The sequence below is a fragment of the Triturus cristatus genome, chromosome 4_2 (assembly GCF_964204655.1).
Source record: "Triturus cristatus chromosome 4_2, aTriCri1.1, whole genome shotgun sequence".
In the NCBI taxonomy this organism is placed as follows: Eukaryota; Metazoa; Chordata; class Amphibia; order Caudata; family Salamandridae; genus Triturus; species Triturus cristatus.
The window spans coordinates 229,681,082-229,700,944 of record NC_140586.1 but is presented as its reverse complement, the minus strand read 5'-3'; the positions used below and the strand labels follow the sequence as shown (position 1 = coordinate 229,700,944).

The 19,863-nt window shown below is 47.6% G+C and overlaps 1 protein-coding gene across 1 annotated transcript in view; it reads left to right on the top strand.

The window, feature by feature from the left end:
* The first annotated feature begins 5,423 nt into the window (after window positions 1–5,423).
* The window catches only part of IFT27 (intraflagellar transport 27), an 89,038-nt gene continuing 74,598 nt past the window's right edge, over window positions 5,424–19,863 (top strand). The window contains exon 1 of the mRNA XM_085601328.1: window positions 5,424–5,595. Coding sequence (XP_085457454.1) covers window positions 5,562–5,595 — 34 coding nt within the window. The 5' untranslated portion in view covers window positions 5,424–5,561. The remainder of the gene's footprint in view (window positions 5,596–19,863) is intronic.

Below are 19,863 nucleotides of genomic sequence, written 5' to 3'. Positions count from 1 at the left end.
AGCAGGGATGCGGAAAATCAGAAATCAGCTAGGGAACACCCGGAGGTAGTGCGGGATAAAATAGCAAAGGAGGTGTCTTTGGGCAGGGTGGCGGGCCCATTTTCCTCACCCCCTATGCCCCACTTTGTGATTTCCCCACTGGGGGTGGTACCTAAAAAGGAGCCGGGGGCTTTCCGACTCATCCACAACCTTTCACACCCAGAAGGGGACTCCGTGAATTCCTGGTTGGACGAAGGTAAATGCTCAGTGTCTTACTGCTCCCTAGACCTGGCAGTCGACATGATCAGGAGGGCAGGGAAGGGAGCCTGGTTGGCTAAGTCTGATATCGAATCGGCCTTCAGGCTCCTGCCAGTACACCCGGACAGCCAACACCTTCTGGGCTTCAGGTGGGGGGACCAGGTCTTTTATGATAGGTGTATGCCCATGGGATGCTCGGTGTCTTGTGCGTACTTTGAGGCGTTCAGCTCCTTCCTACAGTGGGCCTTAACAAACAGGTATGGCATTGAGGGTGTGACCCACTACCTGGATGATTTCCTGTTCATCGGGGGAGCTGACTCGCAAGATTGTGCACGGGCGCTGCAATGTTTCAAGGAATTGGCAGGACACTTGGGCGTACCTTTAGCTCCTGGTAAGACCGAGGGTCCGGCGCAGGTTTTGGTATTCTTGGGCATCGAGTTGGACACGGTAAACGGCGTGTCCCGACTCCCTGCGGATAAGGTACAGGCCCTGCGTCAGGAGATCTGCGATCTACTGGGTAGGGACAAGGCTACTCTAGGTGAAGTCCAATGCCTGCTAGGGACCCTGAATTTTGCGCTAAAGGTCATACCCATGGGGAGGGTCTTTGCACGCCGGCTAGCTAGGGCGACTGCTGGTGTAAAAAAGAAACATCACTGGGTTAAGCTGGGGACAGGGCTGAAGCAGGATCTGGTGGTCTGGAGCGAATTCCTCGCCTGCTTTAACGGGACGGTTATTTGGAAGCAGCCCTGGATTGATAGTCAGGAACTTTGCCTTTTCACAGATGCCTCAGGCAGGGAAGGTTTTGGGGCTATCCTGGGCGAAGAATGGTGCGCGCAGGGATGGCCCAATGTTTGGCGCAGGCGTAGGATCACCAAAAACATTACTGTGTTGGAGCTTTTCCCGATTGTTGTTGCATTACACCTCTGGCCGGCGGCATTGTCTGACAGAAAGGTGGTGTTCTGGTCTGACAACCTGGCGGTCGTTCAGGCAATTAACAACCAGTCCGCCAGGTGCCGGCTGGTGCTGTGCTTACTAAGGGAGTTGGTCCGGGCTTGCCTGCGCATCAATGTGGAGTTTAAAGCCAGGCACATTGAGGGGATTCAAAATGTGGCAGCTGACGCTCTTTCTCGTTTTCAGTGGCTCCGATTCAGGGAGGCCTGGCCGCGGGCGAGAGCGCAGATGACCCCATTCCCGGACCATCTATGGAGGATCCTGCAGTGGGACTGAGCCTGAAAGCGATGGGAGAAAGAGCTCTGGCCCCAGGTACCGGGAGGCGTTACAGCGCCCACATGGCAACATTCAGAGCAACTTCTGTAGCACTGGGTACTTCAGGGGCTGCGATGGTGTCCCAGGTCCGAGCATTTCTGGTGTGGGCGAGGGGACAAGGGAAGAGCCGTTCATGGGTGGGCAGTCACTTGGCAGCCGTAAGCCACGACACTAGGTTGTCTGGTGGGGCGGACCCCACTAACTCCTATCCCATCCGGGCCGCCTTGAAGGGTTGGGCTAGGGAGGAGCCCAGGGCCCCTGATAATCGAGCGCCCATTGATTTTGAAATCCTGAAAGGCATGCTAGGGGCCCTCGAGTCAGTCACCTACTCTCATTACGAAGCCACGCTGTTTTCAGCCACATTCTGCTTAGCGTTCTTCGGGGCTTTCCGAGTCAGTGAGTTAGTGGCTAGGTCCAAGGTCGACTGTTCTGGGGATGCGCTGGGAATTTCAGATGTGTCTATCTCCGGGTCACTGACCATTCTTTTACGCAAGTCCAAGACCGATCAGGCGGGGCGGGGGATCAGGGTGGTTCTCCAGCCTCTAGGTGACTCCAGGTTCTGCCCAGTACAATGGGTAAAGGCATTTTTGGAGCACAGACCGCCTGGCCCGGGTTATCTCCTGTTGCATTCAAATGGTACCCCTGTAACTAGATACCAGTTCGAGCAGGTAATCAGGGCTAGTTTAGCCAGGGCGGGGCTCGCACGGCCGGACAGAAGGTATTCCAGCCACTCCTTCCGAATTGGCGCTGCCACCGCCGCTCACCTGGCGGGATTAGAGGCCGCTCAGGTGAAGAAACTGGGGCGTTGGGAATCTGATTGCTATAAGTTATATGTTCGCCCGTGAGGCAGCCTTTTAGTAAAGTGTTTGTGATTTATGGTGTGTATCGTTGAAATCACCCTTTCCGATTAAATAACTTGTGTGTACACCATGTCTCCTCTTTTATTAGGACGAATGGTGTGGGTGATCGGGCATTCATTTGTCGCCCGGGCGGCCCAATGGGCATTGCACCGAAAGTGGATGCGACACTTCCCTCAGACCAAAGTGGAATGGATGGGGGTGCCGGGGATGAGATGGTTCGAACTCAGGAATAAGATCGAGCAGAGACTAAGAGCACACGGGTCCACCTTGCCCCACCTGTTGGTGATACACCTGGGCGGTAACGACCTTGTTACCCTGGGGAGACGATTGCTGTTATTAGCCATGAAAAGAGACTTAGGGGAAATATGCAAACGTCTGGGCGAGTGTGAGATCGTGTGGTCAGAGATCATCCCCCGCAGGTCCTGGCGGGGAGCTAAATCATTAGAGGCGGTAGAGCACTCCAGGAGGCGCATTAATGGAGCAATGCGTAAGTTCACAGCCCAAAGGGGTTTGGGCTTTATTCGCCATGAAATGATTCGGGGGAATGTGAAGGGGTACTTCGACTTGGATGGAGTACACCTCTCCCAAATAGGCATGGACCTGTTTTTATTGGATTTAGGCGAAGCATTGGTGAATAGCGGGTGCAGGTAAAGATCTAGGTTGGTGGGGGGCCCTGGTTGCGACGGTTAGCCGCCTCCAGGGCTGTGGCGGAGTTACAGGGCGATCTGGAAGCAGGCCGGTACAAAGGGTACCTCTGCGCGGCACCACGTGGTGCCTGAGCCAAAACGAGGAGCCTCCAGAGAGGTCCCGGAAGCCGGTCGGCGCCCCGCTAGGCCTGCGGGCGGTTGTGGGCCTGAACAACCGGGGGCTTGCTATGCGACGCTCCGCCCCGAGAGGGGGGGCGTGAGTAGAATGACAACGGCACGTGATCGCAAAAGAATCACTTGGGGGGCAGCACTTGCGGGTCGTTCCCGTGCTGCCCGGCTCATCAGGCGGGGCAGGTGAAGTAGATGGCCGCCTGCCCTTGGATCGCCCGTAAGATAACCCACCTATTACATATCCTGGAATTATGTAATAAATCCTGCAGCATTTGTTACCCAACTACAACTGTTTCTTGTGTCTTCTTTGGGGTAACCTAATTTGGGGGAGGGGGGTAAGCGGGGTGCCCCTGGGGGTACTATGCCGCTGACCGCGGCCCCCGCAGGGGGCCAATCGGCGGTCGGCGCCTTAGTGGCCCCGGGGCCCCGGTCACCCCTCCCCACTCCCTACTTCGGGGGGGGGGGCGGGGGCAGGTATTCTGATTGTGCCCCCCTCCGTGTCAGGGGCCGGAAGTGACGCGAAAGGCGCGTCACTTCCGGGCCCAGGTGTGAGGGGAAGGCTATTTAGCCTTCCCCCACCCTCACTGGCGACCTCTTTGTCGCCCACCTCGCCTTTTCCCTCCCTACCGCTTACCCGGCGTGGTGTGGTGTGGTGGGGTTTTTGGCTGAACGTTTTAATGTTTTCTTTTCGTTGCAGGCGGAGTTACAGGGCGATCTGGAAGCAGGCCGGTACAAAGGGTACCTCTGCGCGGCACCTAGTGGTGCCTGAGCCAAAACGAGGAGCCTCCAGAGAGGTCCCGGAAGCCGGTCGGCGCCCCGCTAGGCCTGCGGGCGGTTGTGGGCCTGAACAACCGGGGGCTTGCTATGCGACGCTCCGCCCCGAGAGGGGGGGCGTGAGTAGAATGACAACGGCACGTGATCGCAAAAGAATCACTTGGGGGGCAGCACTTGCGGGTCGTTCCCGTGCTGCCCGGCTCATCAGGCGGGGCAGGTGAAGTAGATGGCCGCCTGCCCTTGGATCGCCCGTAAGATAACCCACCTATTACATATCCTGGAATTATGTAATAAATCCTGCAGCATTTGTTACCCAACTACAACTGTTTCTTGTGTCTTCTTTGGGGTAACCTAATTTGGGGGAGGGGGGTAAGCGGGGTGCCCCTGGGGGTACTATGCATTCTGCGATTTGTAGGCCTGATTTCATAATGGGATAAACACTAATTCAAGTCGCTTAATGTAAAGCAAAATCTGGGATTGGATGAGCTACTCACGCATGAACGTAGGAAATTAAAAGCTTTGTAGTTTGAAATTCACTATGTCATTTTACCTGGTTGTAACGCGGAACGTGTACACTGAGCAAGGATCCGTGCAACAAAAGCATTGACCTACTGAGGTATCCTGCAATAAATATAAATCTGTGACCTACGTTTCAAACCTGGTTATTCTATGTAGCAGATATCTCAACCCTCTGATCTATTTAATAATTCAAACGTATCTCCACGAATACAATACAACCGAGTTTATCTTAATAGTATTAAACCAGGTGACGTTGATTTCTGCAGCAGATGCATTAACTTCCTGTGCGAGTTTTTAAGTCTAATTAGTCACCAACAAAAACGGCTGTTTTATCAGTTTACCCATGGTTTCAATCTGTTTTGGGGTTAGAATCTCCACAGAAAAAAAATTGAATAGTATCTGTGATTTAACGAACCACGACTCCGCCACATTTCTGTGAAACACCCGTATCTCCCCAATTTGTGCGTAACCAGATACATGATATGATACAATCCATCTGCAAAACTGCTGGTAACCGGTCACAGAATGTTCAATGCAATACAAGCCAGTTTTAGCTGCGTGAATAGACATAGAAGTAGTAATAATGCTTAGCTGTTTACAAAATATGTTTGATTATGAGACATGCGAAAGGTTATACACTGGGCTCCTCTTCAGAACTTAATTCTGTAAAATATTGTAATCCGGTACTTTTAGTCGAATACGATACCATTGCTGGTATATGTCCAATAAATAACCCGCATCTTCGAATTCGCCATCGAAATCACACACTTCTAACGAAGAGCGCGGTCATTAAGTGGTTACATTTCGGTGAAATGTGCTATCCAATGAACGAGAGGTAAATAATGCTTTAACCAATAAGGCACCGGAGTAAACGTTTCGTGTCTTCACGGCCAATAAAGAGCGAGATTGTCGGTGACCAATTGAAGGTGCCTTCCCTTTTCTCTGCTGGAGTAGAGCGGTTTTATTATACAAGGACTGATTGGTTAGTAACTCTCGGTTTCTGGTTGCCTGGGTGATTACTACCGGCGGTATACCGAAGTATTCCCAGTTTTGCAGCGACCCACATTTGTCAGAGTCTTCCGCCACCATGGTCAAGTTGGCTGCCAAGTGCATCCTTGCAGGTGAGTCTGTATGAGAGAGCAGGTCTAACACTGTCACCAAGAGGCAGGTGACCCCTTCAGCACTGTGCGAGACTCCCAAGTCCCGAATGTTACTGCGAGACAGTAGACCGCTATGACACTTGTTTTGAGAGTCACCCGCGTGCCAGTTGGAGGCAAGTGACACCCCTCACACAGCTGGAGACTTCTCATTGTCACTGAGATATCTCTAACTCAGTTTTGCAAGGCACGTCACTGACCCAGATACAGCTGAAGTATTGGGCACTGTAAGAGACTCCTCGCTGCCACTGAGAGGTAAGATTTAGAACACTAAGAGACCCACCTTACTGAGGGGCGACACCTTTAACACTAGCTGAGAGATGACTGTTACTGGAAGTCCGATTAAGTCTTGCTGTGATGTCAGAGAGACGCCTGTTGTTGACAAACTGGTAACTTCTCCTTAGGCACACTCTGCTGAACACCCCCATCACGGCACCCAGGTTGCCCAACTGAATAGTGAAATAGTATATCTGGCGAGAAGCAGAAAATTACCATAGACTCAATATTTAATAAAACGATTGCCTTATTAGTAGAGGTCTGCAATGTAACACAATAACTCCATAGTGCCAACATAGGCAACTCAACCCCCCAACATGGAGACATAGCATGCACAGCAATAAATACCCACATGAGACTTGTTTGTGGGAAAACATTTCTGCAGGTTTATTTCATACATATATTATGCCAACTTGGTGGGTTAACTTACGGGTGATCCAAGGAAAGGCAGCGGTGACTAACCTAAGCTGCCCTGCCCGCCTGCTGCCAACTGAACCATGGCCAACCCAATCGGTGCCACCTTTTACTGGGGATTATCCCCCTTAAATACCATGGACCACCAGTCTATCCTTATACTCACGCCGTTTTAGGGGCGGAGCGTGTCCAGGCAAGCCTCCGGCTGCTCAGGCTTAGAACCCCCCGAAGGACTAGCGGGTCGCTGTCGTTTTCCTCCAGGGTCCTGCCGTAAAGACTTCTGAGGTTGTTTGGCATATGCGCCCCTATTGTACTCCTGAAGAGGGTACCTCTATGTACCATTCAGCCTCCGGATCGCCCTGTAACTCTGCTAGCAACACAAATTAACAAGTTATCATATTCAATGCCCTATCTACCCACCCCAGCCGACACGCCAGGTATTCGGTAGTGAGGGAGACGGCGTGGTGCAAAGATCCGAAAAGGCAGGCTAGGCGGGAGGGGCAGGTATAAGTACCTTACCCTTCGCCTGCTGAGCGCCGGAACCTTGCGTTGGAAGGTGGGGACACCAGGGCTGTGCCTAATGTGCACTGAGGTGGCAGCCCTCCTAATTGGGCCCACTGTGTGTGCCTCGGGCAGCCTCAATACAACAACAAAATACCCCACCTCACAAACATAAATTGTGCTCTTATTAACTACCCGACTCTTGAAACTCGTGGTGTTGCAAACCTTCTCCCCCCAACTACAACTTATATCATCTATCACCTCTACTTGCTCTTCATCCATGTATCCACTTAAATCAAGCCACACACAGTTTCCATAACTTTCATCCTCTTGCCCCTGCACCGTCTGAGGTGTCCCACTTATTTGCTCCCCTCACGCCTGCTGGGCTGGTTAGACCTTTACCATGACTAGACAACCAGGAAAACCCAATTGGGCGTTTTCCTGCCCCACCAGAACATAAAATCTTCCAACATCACTGATCCTTCTAACACCACAGTTTCTTTCCCGAGATGCTTTTCACCTTTTCTCCTAAATTCTGCAGATACGCTCATTTGCCTTGAAAGACAAATGCACATAATCTGAAAGGTACAATGAGAATTCCTTGTCCACAATGTTGCTGTATGCAAGTACTCTGAAACCATGATATTCACAAAAGCCAGAGGCTTGATGCCTACTGGTCCCTTTCCACACTCTTCTCATGCCTGACCACTTGTTTCATTTGCAAAAGATATCCTTCATCGGTTTTAGCAGCACCCATCTAGACAGTTGCACTAAATTGTAATCACTTTAGTGTAGAACTAAGACCCCAAGCCAACCTCTTCCCAAAAACGTATCCACCAAGGACAGTAATTGATCATACTGCAAGCAGCCATGTTCCGAGTAGGAAATTGTCTTCTGACTGATATGTACTCCCGAGGCTCTTCTAAACAGACGAGCATCAGCCTTTTGAAACCACTCATTTAACCAAGGAGTGTCCTACAATCTAAATTAAGGTCTCCAACAACACAATGGCTCAAACATAGCATATAACCAAACAAGCAACAACAAGCTTTTTAGGTTGAAGCCTACCAGACAGCGCAGCAGCCTGGATTGCTAATGATATCTTGGGACATTTGGAAAACTTCCCTGGTATTGCATTGCACCCATTGCTTACTGTAGGAAGGTGGAATCTGACTAATGGTTGCCCCCAACTTTTTGCCTGGTATTTGAGTGGTTTTTGACTAGTCTGGCTGGAATCCTGCTATCCAGGACCCCAGCCTATCTGCTTTCTCCTTAAAACTGATGTGAGTACATTAGGTACAACCTAATTGGATGCTGGGCATACCCTACCAGTCCCTGGCAGATGGTACCCTAGGTACCCAGGGCATGGGTCCCCCAGTAGGCCTACCAGGGCTGCAGCACTTATTGTGCCACCCTGGGACAGCCATACAAACTGACACCACCAGACCACTACTGTAGTCTGGGTAAGGTGGTGCTAGCACCCCTTACAGGGATATAGGTACCCTATATCCCACCCCATTACAACACATATACTCTCATAGGTCACCCCTATAGCAGGCCTTGCTAATCCTACAGGGCAGGGTGCTGAGGTATGTATGAGGGGGGACCCCTACGCGAGTAGGGCCTCTCTGCAACCTTCGTAAAATCATTGCTGGGTTGTTTGTAGTGTAGCCATACCATATACTCTTAACCGCATTATAAGTCTATCGCGATAGTGTGATAACTTGAGAATGGCTACACAGAACCATATCGTGTTTGGTGTCAAACATGTAGGAATCATACCCCCAGTTCAGCCATGGGCATGAGGGCACGATTCCCGCCTGCTAGAGGGGCGATATGGGAAAAGCAGCAGAATTTAGACACCAATTTAAAAGTGCACATGTAACACAAAATGGCTACTACCCGCCACCCACATGAGTCTGGCTGGCTGTTGCTGGGGAAAATCCCAGCCTCGCCAGCTGGACAATAGGGCTCCTGTGGCAGGGAGGTGCTAGCACCGACCAAGACAGGATATGTGGATTGGAACAGGGTGGGTGCACCATATGTTGCCTTTCAGAGTTGCACGTAGGCAGCTACAGCGCCTACATTCTGCATACACCGCCTGGAACCGGTTCAGGGGCATCCTGCCCATCGCCCAGGCGGGAAACACACACAGGGGAGTGGGTGTAGCCACCCTTTCCCGCCTCAACTCTGATTGGTAGGCTCTGATCTGGACCTTCCCCTAATCTTGAGGATAAAGGTGAATACTGTGTCCCCAGAGCCTCAGATTAATCTTGGACTTTACAGACTTGACCTTCGACGAGCTGCTGCCCAGCTGACTGACGAAATTTCCCTTGGGATAAAGGAGTTATCCCCCTACTTGGCAGGCACCTGAAACACTGCAAGTGTTCCCGGTTGGTACTTCGCTGCTCCTTCGGACTTCGACGACTTCCAGAAACCTTGAGGTGGATTTTCCGAGCATCCCAGCGGCCAGTGAGTGTGCACAACAAGTCTGAGCACCGTGGACCGCGTGGGTGCCGAGATTCCCCGATACCCCAGGACACCGGCCACCTCTTGCATAGCACACAACCCTGACCAGTGGGGAAGTTGTGCTTTGGCCCATTATTGAGCCAACCACCAAGCAGCATTTGTGCCAAAGATCAGCGCCCTAGCCCCCTCCGGTGGCCCGTGGGCTTCCTTTTACGCACTCCATTTTGCTGCCTTCCGCGGTCCCTTGTCTCTCGACTTGTGGGCCCCAGCGGAGGACAATCTCGACTTCCAAGAGTTCCCCTGGTTGCTCCAGGCCTGCTCTACAGCCTCTCCAAAGGAGAGCTCTCGCAGACCTCGTGGGTCTGCACCAGCAGCTGCTTTGTTCGTCTTGCGTGGGTTGGGGTTGCCAAGGCTTAGTGGATCCAATCCGGACACTAACACCGCAGCGACCCTCATCCGACGTGGGGCAGTCGCCCTCCAGAAGCTGGCCTTCCTTGAAGCCTCCCAGAGCCCGTGACTGCAGATCCAAGCTGCACCTCTCTCCACCTGAAACACCCGACATTGAAGGGCTCTTTCCTTTGAGCTCCCTGGTCACTGTGCCGTGACCCAGACTCTGTCCCCTCTGCTTTCAGGTTCTTCTCTTCAAGATCTACAACTTCAATCTTCACGGCATCATCGACGCTTTTGGCTAGCAGCAGTTTTGAACATTTCACCATTGAAAATCGGCCCGCGACCCGACATCGAAATCGACCTATGCACCCGACTTCCCTGGGGCAGGTAACAGTGGTACTACGGTACTCTCGTGGTAGTGGGATCCTCAAAGGCTTAACTCTAAGCCCTTAACTTTGTACTCCTGCTAGAAGTGTCTTTAAACTATAAAAATCAAACTGCGACATTCTCCATAGGCTATAATAGAGATCCAGATAGCAGCTATTTGCACTGCACGCGTGTCCCGTGGGTCCCCTTCCTCATAACTGTGGGTGGATTCTAAAGGGGCAAGCGATCCTAAATGCCCTAGGCATTGTCTGTAGAATTGTTGTGGTTCTTATACCACTTTTTTAATATATGGTTTGGTCCCCCCCTGGGGCCCTATGATCCCAGTGCTGTTTATTGTATCTATAAATGCTTGTTTGAATGTGTCTTTACCTCTAGCCTCATATAGAGACTGGTGGGATTCTGTCTAGAATAAATACATATATTTTATATATATACCTGTGTGGACTACTCTTTCATTTGGTTATTCAAGAGGTTATCTATGGTAAAACAATAAGCTTAACACTCCCTCAAGACTTAGCCTGAAGGCTGCTCTCCACAGCTACCACTAGGATAGCTTTCTTTAAAGGTTGTCTTACACCTATCATCAATAAGGGTCGAATTAGACTGGTGCAAGGTGTCCCCTATAACTAGGAGACCGCATATGCCAGGCCAACTTCTCACACTTACCATAGGCTTTGTGGTTTGTAACTCACATTTGCTTGCTTTCTATTTTCTGGCTTTATTTGTTTTAGACTGTCCAGTTTGAGTTCGTAGGTTCCCTTGCCCAACCATTATTTACTGTATTCTTCCACCACTACTGGGTTTTTGTAAACAGGCTGTTAAATCTTGTTCTTATCTTGTCACATTTTCTGTGCAGTCAAAGACATAGGCCAAATGTCAAGCTCTGTCTTCCAGGGAGCTTGGTGTTTACTTTTCTTACTCTGACTTTAGAGTGAGAGGATTTATGTGACAGTCATGCTGACTACTGGGGTGTGTGCTTGACGGAAGGCTGTACAATGTTATTGTTTTTCTAGGACACAACAAAATTGAAATGTCTGCAAATGAAGTGGGCAGATATTTCAGAATATATTAGAATTAGGACAGCACAAATGAAGCACAATGTTTGTAATTCTGAAGTGTGGTGGAAAATTTTTAATGCGATCAAATCAATACACTAGGTGATGATATTTCCACACAATATCAATTGTGTGCTGTGTACTTTCATCAGTAAAACTGTATATCTGTGCAAATGTAATGCTCATTTCAATTAAAGATGTGTTGTCTGTGATGGCAGTACGCTACCGCACCATGCGTTTTCCACTTTATCCTACTCCACTCTACACCACTCCATGCACTGCACTGTGCACCACTCCACACTATGCCACTCCATACTGCATCACTGCAATCTACTTTGCACCACTCCATTCTATACTTCTCTACTCTACACCACTCTAATATATGCCAATGCACTCGACCCTAAACTACTCTACTCTGCGGCACTCTACTGTGCAACACTGCACTCTACTCCAATGCACTCTACTCTGTACCACTCCACACCAGTGCACTCTGCCAATCCTCTTTACGTCACTCTACTCTGCACCACTGCACTCTACACCACTCTACTCTATGCCACTGTTTTCTACCGTGCACCACTTCACTCTACTCCGAAACAATCTACTCGCTGACTTGGCACTCAGTGCAGCAGCACTTTACTCTGCACCACTCTACTCTGCACCACTGCAGCCTCCTCTAAAACCTTTACGTTACAACAAACAAATGATGGACGGAACGCTGACAATGCATACATTCTCCCCCAGTCAAGAGATCTGGGTTACATCCATCGTTCTTTTGCCCACCACACCACCCCAGTTTAGACATGGCCATATGCAAATCAGTCTTGACCCTGTGCCTCATGGGAACAGTCCAGCCCGAACTGCCAAGCCATGTCTTCCCTGGACCGAAATCAAGCATCCTAGTCTATCCACTCAAGTCTATGCCACTGCACTCTGCACTGCACCACTCTACACCTCTCTGCCCTGCACCACTGCACTCTACACCATTGCGCTTTACGCAAAAGCACTCTACAGCACTTTACTCAAAACTATTGCACTCTAAACCACTGCACTTTACGCCAACTACTCTGCACCACTGCATTCTACGCCACTATGCTCTGCTCTGTAACACTATACGCCACTGCACTCTACACCATTGCGCTCTACATCACTGCACTCTACTCAACTCTGTTCTGCATCACTCTACGCCAGTACACTCTACGACTCTGCAAGACTGCACTCTCGCCACTGAAATCAATGCCACCCTCCTCTATGCCACTCTACGCCAATGCACTCTGTGCCACTACACTCTAAATAAATCACTACACTCTATTCACTCTAATCTATTCTGCAGAACTGCACCCCATTGTACTTTACACCACTGTGCTCTACACCACTGCACTCTACTCAACTTTGCTCAAAACCAAAGCACTCTTTTCCAACTACTCTGCACCACTGCATTCTACGCCACTGTACTCTGCTCTGCACCATTCTACGCCACTGCAGTCTGCGTCACTGTACACCATTGGGCTCTGTATCATTGCACTCTGCTCCACTCTACACTGCATCACTTTATGCCAAAGCATTCTACGACTCTGCAAGACTGCACTCTCTGCCACTGAACTCAATGCCACTGAACTCGATGGCACTGCACTGTACTCCACACCACTCAGCTCTGTGCCACTCTACTGCACTCTACGCCAAATGTACTCTGTGCCCCTACACTCCACATCACTCCACTCTAGGCACTCTGATCTATTCTGTACTACTTTATCCATTGTACTTTACACCACTCTTCTCCACACCTCCTCACTCTACCCTGCACCATTCAACTCGATCTTGCATCACTCCACGCCACTTGACTCTACTCTGAAACACTCTACTCTATGCTGTTGCACTCTACACAACTGCGCTGTATGCCACTCCACTTCACTCCTCGTCATTGAACTCTATGCCACTGCAATCTACTTTGCACCACTGCACTCTACACCACTGCACTCTACACCACTGCACTCTACACCACTTTACGTTACTTCAGCCTACATCACTTTATTCAAAAGCAATGCACTCTGTGCCACTGCGCTCTACGCCAATCTCCTCTGCACCACTGTACTTTACTCCACTTCACTCTAGGATACGATACTCCACTCTGCAACACTCCACAACACTACACTCTTACGCTCTACTCCATTAAACTCTACTCCACACTGACACTACTCCACTTTACAATGCTCTATGCAACTCCCTTTATGCCACTCCATGCCACTTTACTCCACTTTGTTCTATGACACACTGCGACTCCGATACTCTGTCACTCCACTCTACTCCATTCAACTCTTGAACACTCTACTCTGTGCCATACCACTCCCCTACACTACTGCACTCGAGCCACTCTACAACAATCTACTCCGCTCTGTCACTCTTCTCTAGAGCACTCTACGCAACACCCTCTACGCCACTTCCGTCTGTTCTACGCTACTCCACGACACTCAACTCTACTCTGACACTGTACTCCACTCTACGCCACTCAACTCAACTCCACTCTGCACCCTTTCACTCTAATATTCTACTACCTCCGCGACCCTCTGCCCCACTCCATATCACTCCACCCTTCGCCACTCCTCTTCGCCACTCCACTCTACGCCACTCCACTCAACGGCACTCAACTCTACTCTATGCCACTCCATAGCACTCCACTCTACTCCATGACAGTCCATGCCATTCTCTTTCACCACACTAACTTTTAGCCACTGTGGTGTACATTATGGCTAAAATATATTGGCAAAGCCAATCGCTCTTGCATAGGTGAGTCCCATTGGCTTTGCCAATGCTTGTTAAATAATGACAATAATCCTAACAAAAGTCTGTGGATGGCCAAATTTTTTCCATCTACCAGTATTCCCATGTGCTTTCTAGTAAAACTTAACCTAGCTGCTGCCGTAGCTACTCCAGTTCTTATTGAATGTGCTCCATAATGCTCGCCTACAGCCCTAATTGGCATCAAGACCTTCGTGAACACTCCCAACACATTTGATGCTGTCACCATACAATCTGCAGGACAAAAACATTCACCACATGCACTGCTGTGTTTTCTGGAAAACGTTTCTATTTCGAGTGTGCGAATCTCACGCCCAGATACCACTTTAAGCAACACGCGACCAACTCCTATTCCCTACCTGATCTGTTGTAACTATTTTCAGCCGTATCGCTCAAACCTCTTCCTGAACTTCAGCGTCCCTGTGCAAAACCTCCCTTCAGATCCAAACAACTCTGAAATCAGAAACTCTCCAAAAAACGTACCAAACCATGCATAGAGTACAAGCTAACCTCAAAGTCTGCATAACCACAATGCGGAAAAATCCTATTGAGATCCCTCAACAAGACATCTCACTGGCTTCCTCACACTAGCCACCTTTCCCCTGCCACACACCCCAGCAGGCCACCTAAACTTTACAAAATTAAATGATTGACAGCTTTTCTGCAGTGGTCACTGGCTACATGCCTGTCTTGATTGAACTCAACAACAATTGCACCATTCATCTCTCCTCTCGATCAGTCCCACCATGTCACAGTTCCTTCTTCTCGCACTACAGACTACAAACTCCTGCCACACCTGCTCATACCCCTACTGGTAGAGTAAGCTTGCCAATATTCTAATCAGTTCCAGCACTCTTAATTCCCTAGCGCCCACAATTCCTGCAGCATCACACTCTTCTGTGCTTTTTCTCCTGAAGCCAACGCATGGAATCGATGCCACTGTGAACGAGACAAGACATCCACTACATTATTGTCCACACTTGACACATGTATGACTCTAAACACAATCTTCTACTGATGATACACCTATATGAATCTTCCCAATAGATTTGAAATCGTGCATTCCTTAGCCATTTGACTATTGCCACTGCCGTAACTGATTGATTGTTCACATTGAATTGTGCTCTTTTTAGTCAATTTCATGCCCTAAAGAAACACTGTCACCGGCACCTGAAAGAATTCCAGAAAAGCCATGCTCCTACCTGGACTCAAACAATGTTTGGGCGACGTTTCTGCATGCTGTCTACCATCTCAAAACCATGGGCACTGGCTGCATCGAAATAAATCTGTACGCTACACGACAACTCCTTTTCTAGTCACCACATTGTGATACCATTAAACTGTTCCAAGAAACATAGCCTACTCCTCAAATCTGCTTGCACTGCCAATGAAACCCATACACTGTGATGAGGCAACACTGTCCCAACATGACAAAACTGAGTCTCCTTCAAATGTCCTTCCTGCCTTCGCGACTGCTGGCAAATTAAAATTCCTGAGAATATTCTTTTCGGTCTGTAATGTCAATTTTCATGCTTTTTTTTTTTTTTTTTTTGTAAACAAACTTTATTGATCAGTTGAAAAATGAGGCACCATTCAAAATATATGCTGGTTCCACTGGGTTAACCAGCTAAGATACATCTCTGATACACATACAGTTCAATATTGCTATTTGAATGTCTATGCTCCAGCTCCACCTCCTCAGGAGCTTTAGTACTAGATGTTGGCTAAGCACGTGCCTTCAAACAAACCAATAAATAAATAATGCAAGCCCCCTCTGATCAATAACTCCATCCTCTCTCTATTCCCCTTCCCTCCCCCCTGGCGTGTCTTGTGTAATTAAGTCCTTCCACTCCACCTCAGGTTATCGCCCAATTGCTCCTGTCTTAACCTGTTGTGCTCTGAAAGTCCAACTTAAACTTTTGCTGGGAGCCTATTCCGCAGTCCTCCCGTCACTCCACCCATGCATCGTAGTGCATACAATCATTCATCCGCCCCTGACTATGCCTGGCCTCACTCTACTGAGATGTCATTTAGCAGCTTCAATTGCAGCGTTAAAGCCTCCCATGCCCTGGTTGCTTCTAGTGCCTTCTCACTCCTACTTCTCCTAGCATTTTGTAAGCGGACCGAACCTTCGCTACCTGCCCAACGCTCGAATTCCCTTCGCCATCTACTTATGCTGGGACCTTTCATCAATTTCCAATGACTGGTTATGTCTCGTATTGCTATTACTAGGCCGAGGTCTAGGAATTTGCTGGCAATTTTGTTCTTAGACGTAGCTGGTAATCTGTGTAGTAAGCAATAGCCTGCTGACTGAGTCTCCTCTTTCTCAGTAATTTCTGCCAAAAGTTCAGTTCCCTCCCGCCAATAATTCTCTATTTCAGGGCAACTCCAGAACATATGGAGAAAATTGCACCTACTTCGCCACATAGGGGACACATGGCCGTGGTCTTGTTAAAATACTTGTTAATGCGCCCAGGGGTAAGATACGCCCTATGGAATATTTAAAAATTAACTAGGACAATTTTCATGCTTTACCATCTTTCAACAGAACCAACCTCTTCTCAACCTCCATCTTCGGCAGCCTAGCCTGCATCTGGGCCGCATGAGTATAAATCCCCAGAATGTCAGTATTGCACCGGGTCCTATTATTTTTTCAGGTGCCAAAGTAGCATCCGGTTCTTCCACCAGTTTGATATTACTGTAAGTCTCTCTCCACAAAAATCGAAATAAAGAGTAACACCAATGCCTTTACCCTTAACCCCCAAAATATCACTGTTCGAATGTTCTGAACAATTCAAACAGGGGAACACAACTGGGCATCCCATCAGCAAAACGTAATCAGCAAATATGAAACCATTCAACTGCATCCCCCAATATGACAGAATATGCGATATGTATTTATTTCGAAAACCCAGCTTAACACCACGCTTTGCCAACTATGCACTCGGACAACTTCTACATCCAAAAATATAGTTATGTTTCTGATCGTGTCTACATTGACCAAACCCAGCTAAATGCTCTCTCCAGAGAAAATGTGTCCAAATAACTTAAGTTCACATTTTTTGAATTTGCATTTGTTCTGTTTATCAGTTCACCATGTTCATGTGCACTGCAAACCTCTAGTAGGGCCTGGCTGTTGACTTCCTTTGTTTGTCAAGACACAAAAACGTTGTCACAATAGTTAAAACTGTTTGATACAGGATGAATATTTTTCCTGATTACCGCCTCAGATATGTCAGGTGCAAAAGAAATTCCATTTCTTGCAGTGGTGTCGCCCAAAGTGGGTCGTAAACATGGTAAGAAAACAGCTGTGGGGCAAGCTGCAGTTGGTGGTATCCCTCGCATAGGCATACTTTGGAAAATAACTTGGCTTTGTTCAGGCAGCTTATCATGTTGTTTATATGTAGATCCAAATGTTTCTCCCCTTCAATGGCACAGTTTGTGAGGTACATGTCCACACGGATGTAGATTTTATTTGGGACTTTATTGGAAAGTGCTACAAAGCGCAAATTCATTAAGTGGTTGGTGTGTAATATTGTCCTCACTTCACAAGCTGATGATTTCTTCTTCCACATGTAAATGCAGGTATATGGGATTCTACAATAATTTTGTGCTACAGTGTGCATTATCTATTTGATGTTAAGTTTGGTCTGCTTTCCTGCAAGATTTTCCAGCTCCTAAAAAGGTCTGGAAAACTTCTGCAGAGTCCAGTCGCCAGACAAGACATTGAAGGCCGTGGCTAGCAGACCCGTAAGCTGTACAGTGACATTGCATAACAGAAAAGGAGCAGGGACTAACCTTTAGCACATTTACTTTCTTCCTTGACAACAGTGTCTGCACCCCACCAAGTATACAGAAATTGTCCTTGTTTTGCTGCTCTGGAGTCCTACTGAAATACACCTGGTGTGATGGAGGGGAAGACAATTTTGCTTCCAACTTGTACTCATATGTACATAATGTTGTACACAGCTCCACTGCCTAGGTCAAATCAGCTCAGTCTCTTTAATCTCCCTGTTCAAATGGCATATTTACATGTTCAATGATATAAGCACAGGCGCGTTGACAATCCAATGATTTCATTGTATTGGGTCTTTCCTCTGGTTCGCTCTTGGAGAACAAGTGATCAAATGATCCTATCTCTTTCTTTCCATAGTTTGGACGTAGCATGAGTATTTCTTCTCCTTTTTTGGGGTGGGCTGGTGACATCTTTCATTAAGATACAATTCTGGCGGGATTTTCACCAACACATTTTCTGTACTTTTGACCAGTGGCAGTGCAGGGATCACTAAGAGTGAGTGACATGCTGTAGAGATAACCCACGTTTTCACTTTGGGTTTTTCTCTGTCCCTCTTTCTTGTCAATCCCACAAGTTAAATCATTTGCTCATACTTTGCCATTCTGTTTCCATCTTCATTATGTGAGCTTCAGCACTGTCACCCGTTCTTGCCATCATCTGGATCTGTGCAAGTGTTAGCAGTTCCTCGAGTGTCTTCTTCTGTAATGAATTAGAGCACTTCGTGGTCCTCAGGACAAATGACTTCCTCCCTCAAATATATTAAAATTGTAGTCAATAGTTGCTACATGCCTGTAGCATTGTTGGCCACTGATTTTTACAGGTATTTGGCAAGCAGAATTGAAGATATAGATCTCATAATCACGGCCTCCTGATCTACCTCCTTGAAATAATTGTTGTCCAGAGATTTTAATTTTTGATTTGTGTTTTTAAATCCTTAGAGAAGTAATTTAGCTTGGGTAGACATTGCTGATCCTGGCTGATTTTTTTTTTCTGGATGACATTTTTAAAAATGGCAGATGTGTTGCAGTGATGATGTATTATTTCAGGAACCATGAGACCTATATACTTCATTTTGATGTCAAAACATAAGTTTTGGGGGTCAAGTAGTCTTAAAGAGACTGAAAAGAACTCCTCAGAGCAACCCTTCCTCCATTTTCCAAAATGGGGGCCTATTATAGAGGAAGGAGAGACCTACATAGAAATGAAACCAATAATAATGTTTTTTAATTCTTTTATGTATACACCAAACAAGGCTGCTGATCTGAATATGAGAAAAATCCCAATGTTCATCACTCCTGTTTTAGATACATTTTCATAGTTCACTTTATTTGTTTCAGCAGTCGCTCGTAGTATTTTTGTAGAATGTTGGAAATTTGAGAAGAGCATATCAACAGGGACATCCTTTAGTAGCACCGGCTTTATAAGTACATGCACGTGTAAGTTCTGTGGGTAAAGACTTTAGAAGTTTTGTAGGTTTTAGCACTCCATCAATATCTTCCCAACCAAATTCACTTGGATCTTTCTCGACATATGCATGATCAAAAACATTTACACTTCTTCTGATCGAGTAGAATGCTCTTTTAATGTGTCTCCACACAGAATGACTTCGCTAGAAGTTCACTTAGCAGGACTGATCTCTTGAACTCACTATACCAAAGATTGTCAAACATGTGACAGTCAGAACTCATTTTCGACACACACAACAAGGTATTTTTATACGTCTTTAAAGTCACATTCTTCTTCTGTTTCAGCAAATTCTTTTAGAAACTTCACAGGTTCAGCAGTCAAAGCTCCAAGCTTTCTTCCAATTGTTCTTAAAGTATCATCACCCATAAGAATATGTGCCTTGATAAGAGCCCTGGGCATCTCAGGATCAAGTTTCGTATACAGAACATAAAGCCAGATTAGTGTCTTTTCTTGCCTGTTCCATAACACATTCATAACTCTGACATCCTTGAACTTATGAACATTGAAACAACTCTAAGTAGCACAATAATAACATCTGTGTCATTTGACCGTATAATGACTCAATTGGAACTATTTCAACCAGCCCACTCAACATGTGGTGCAACACAAAGGTCAGCTTCCTCCAATTTGCTGTAAAGTTCTTGAACAATATGGCCTGTACCTTTTGAATATATTTTTGCAGGC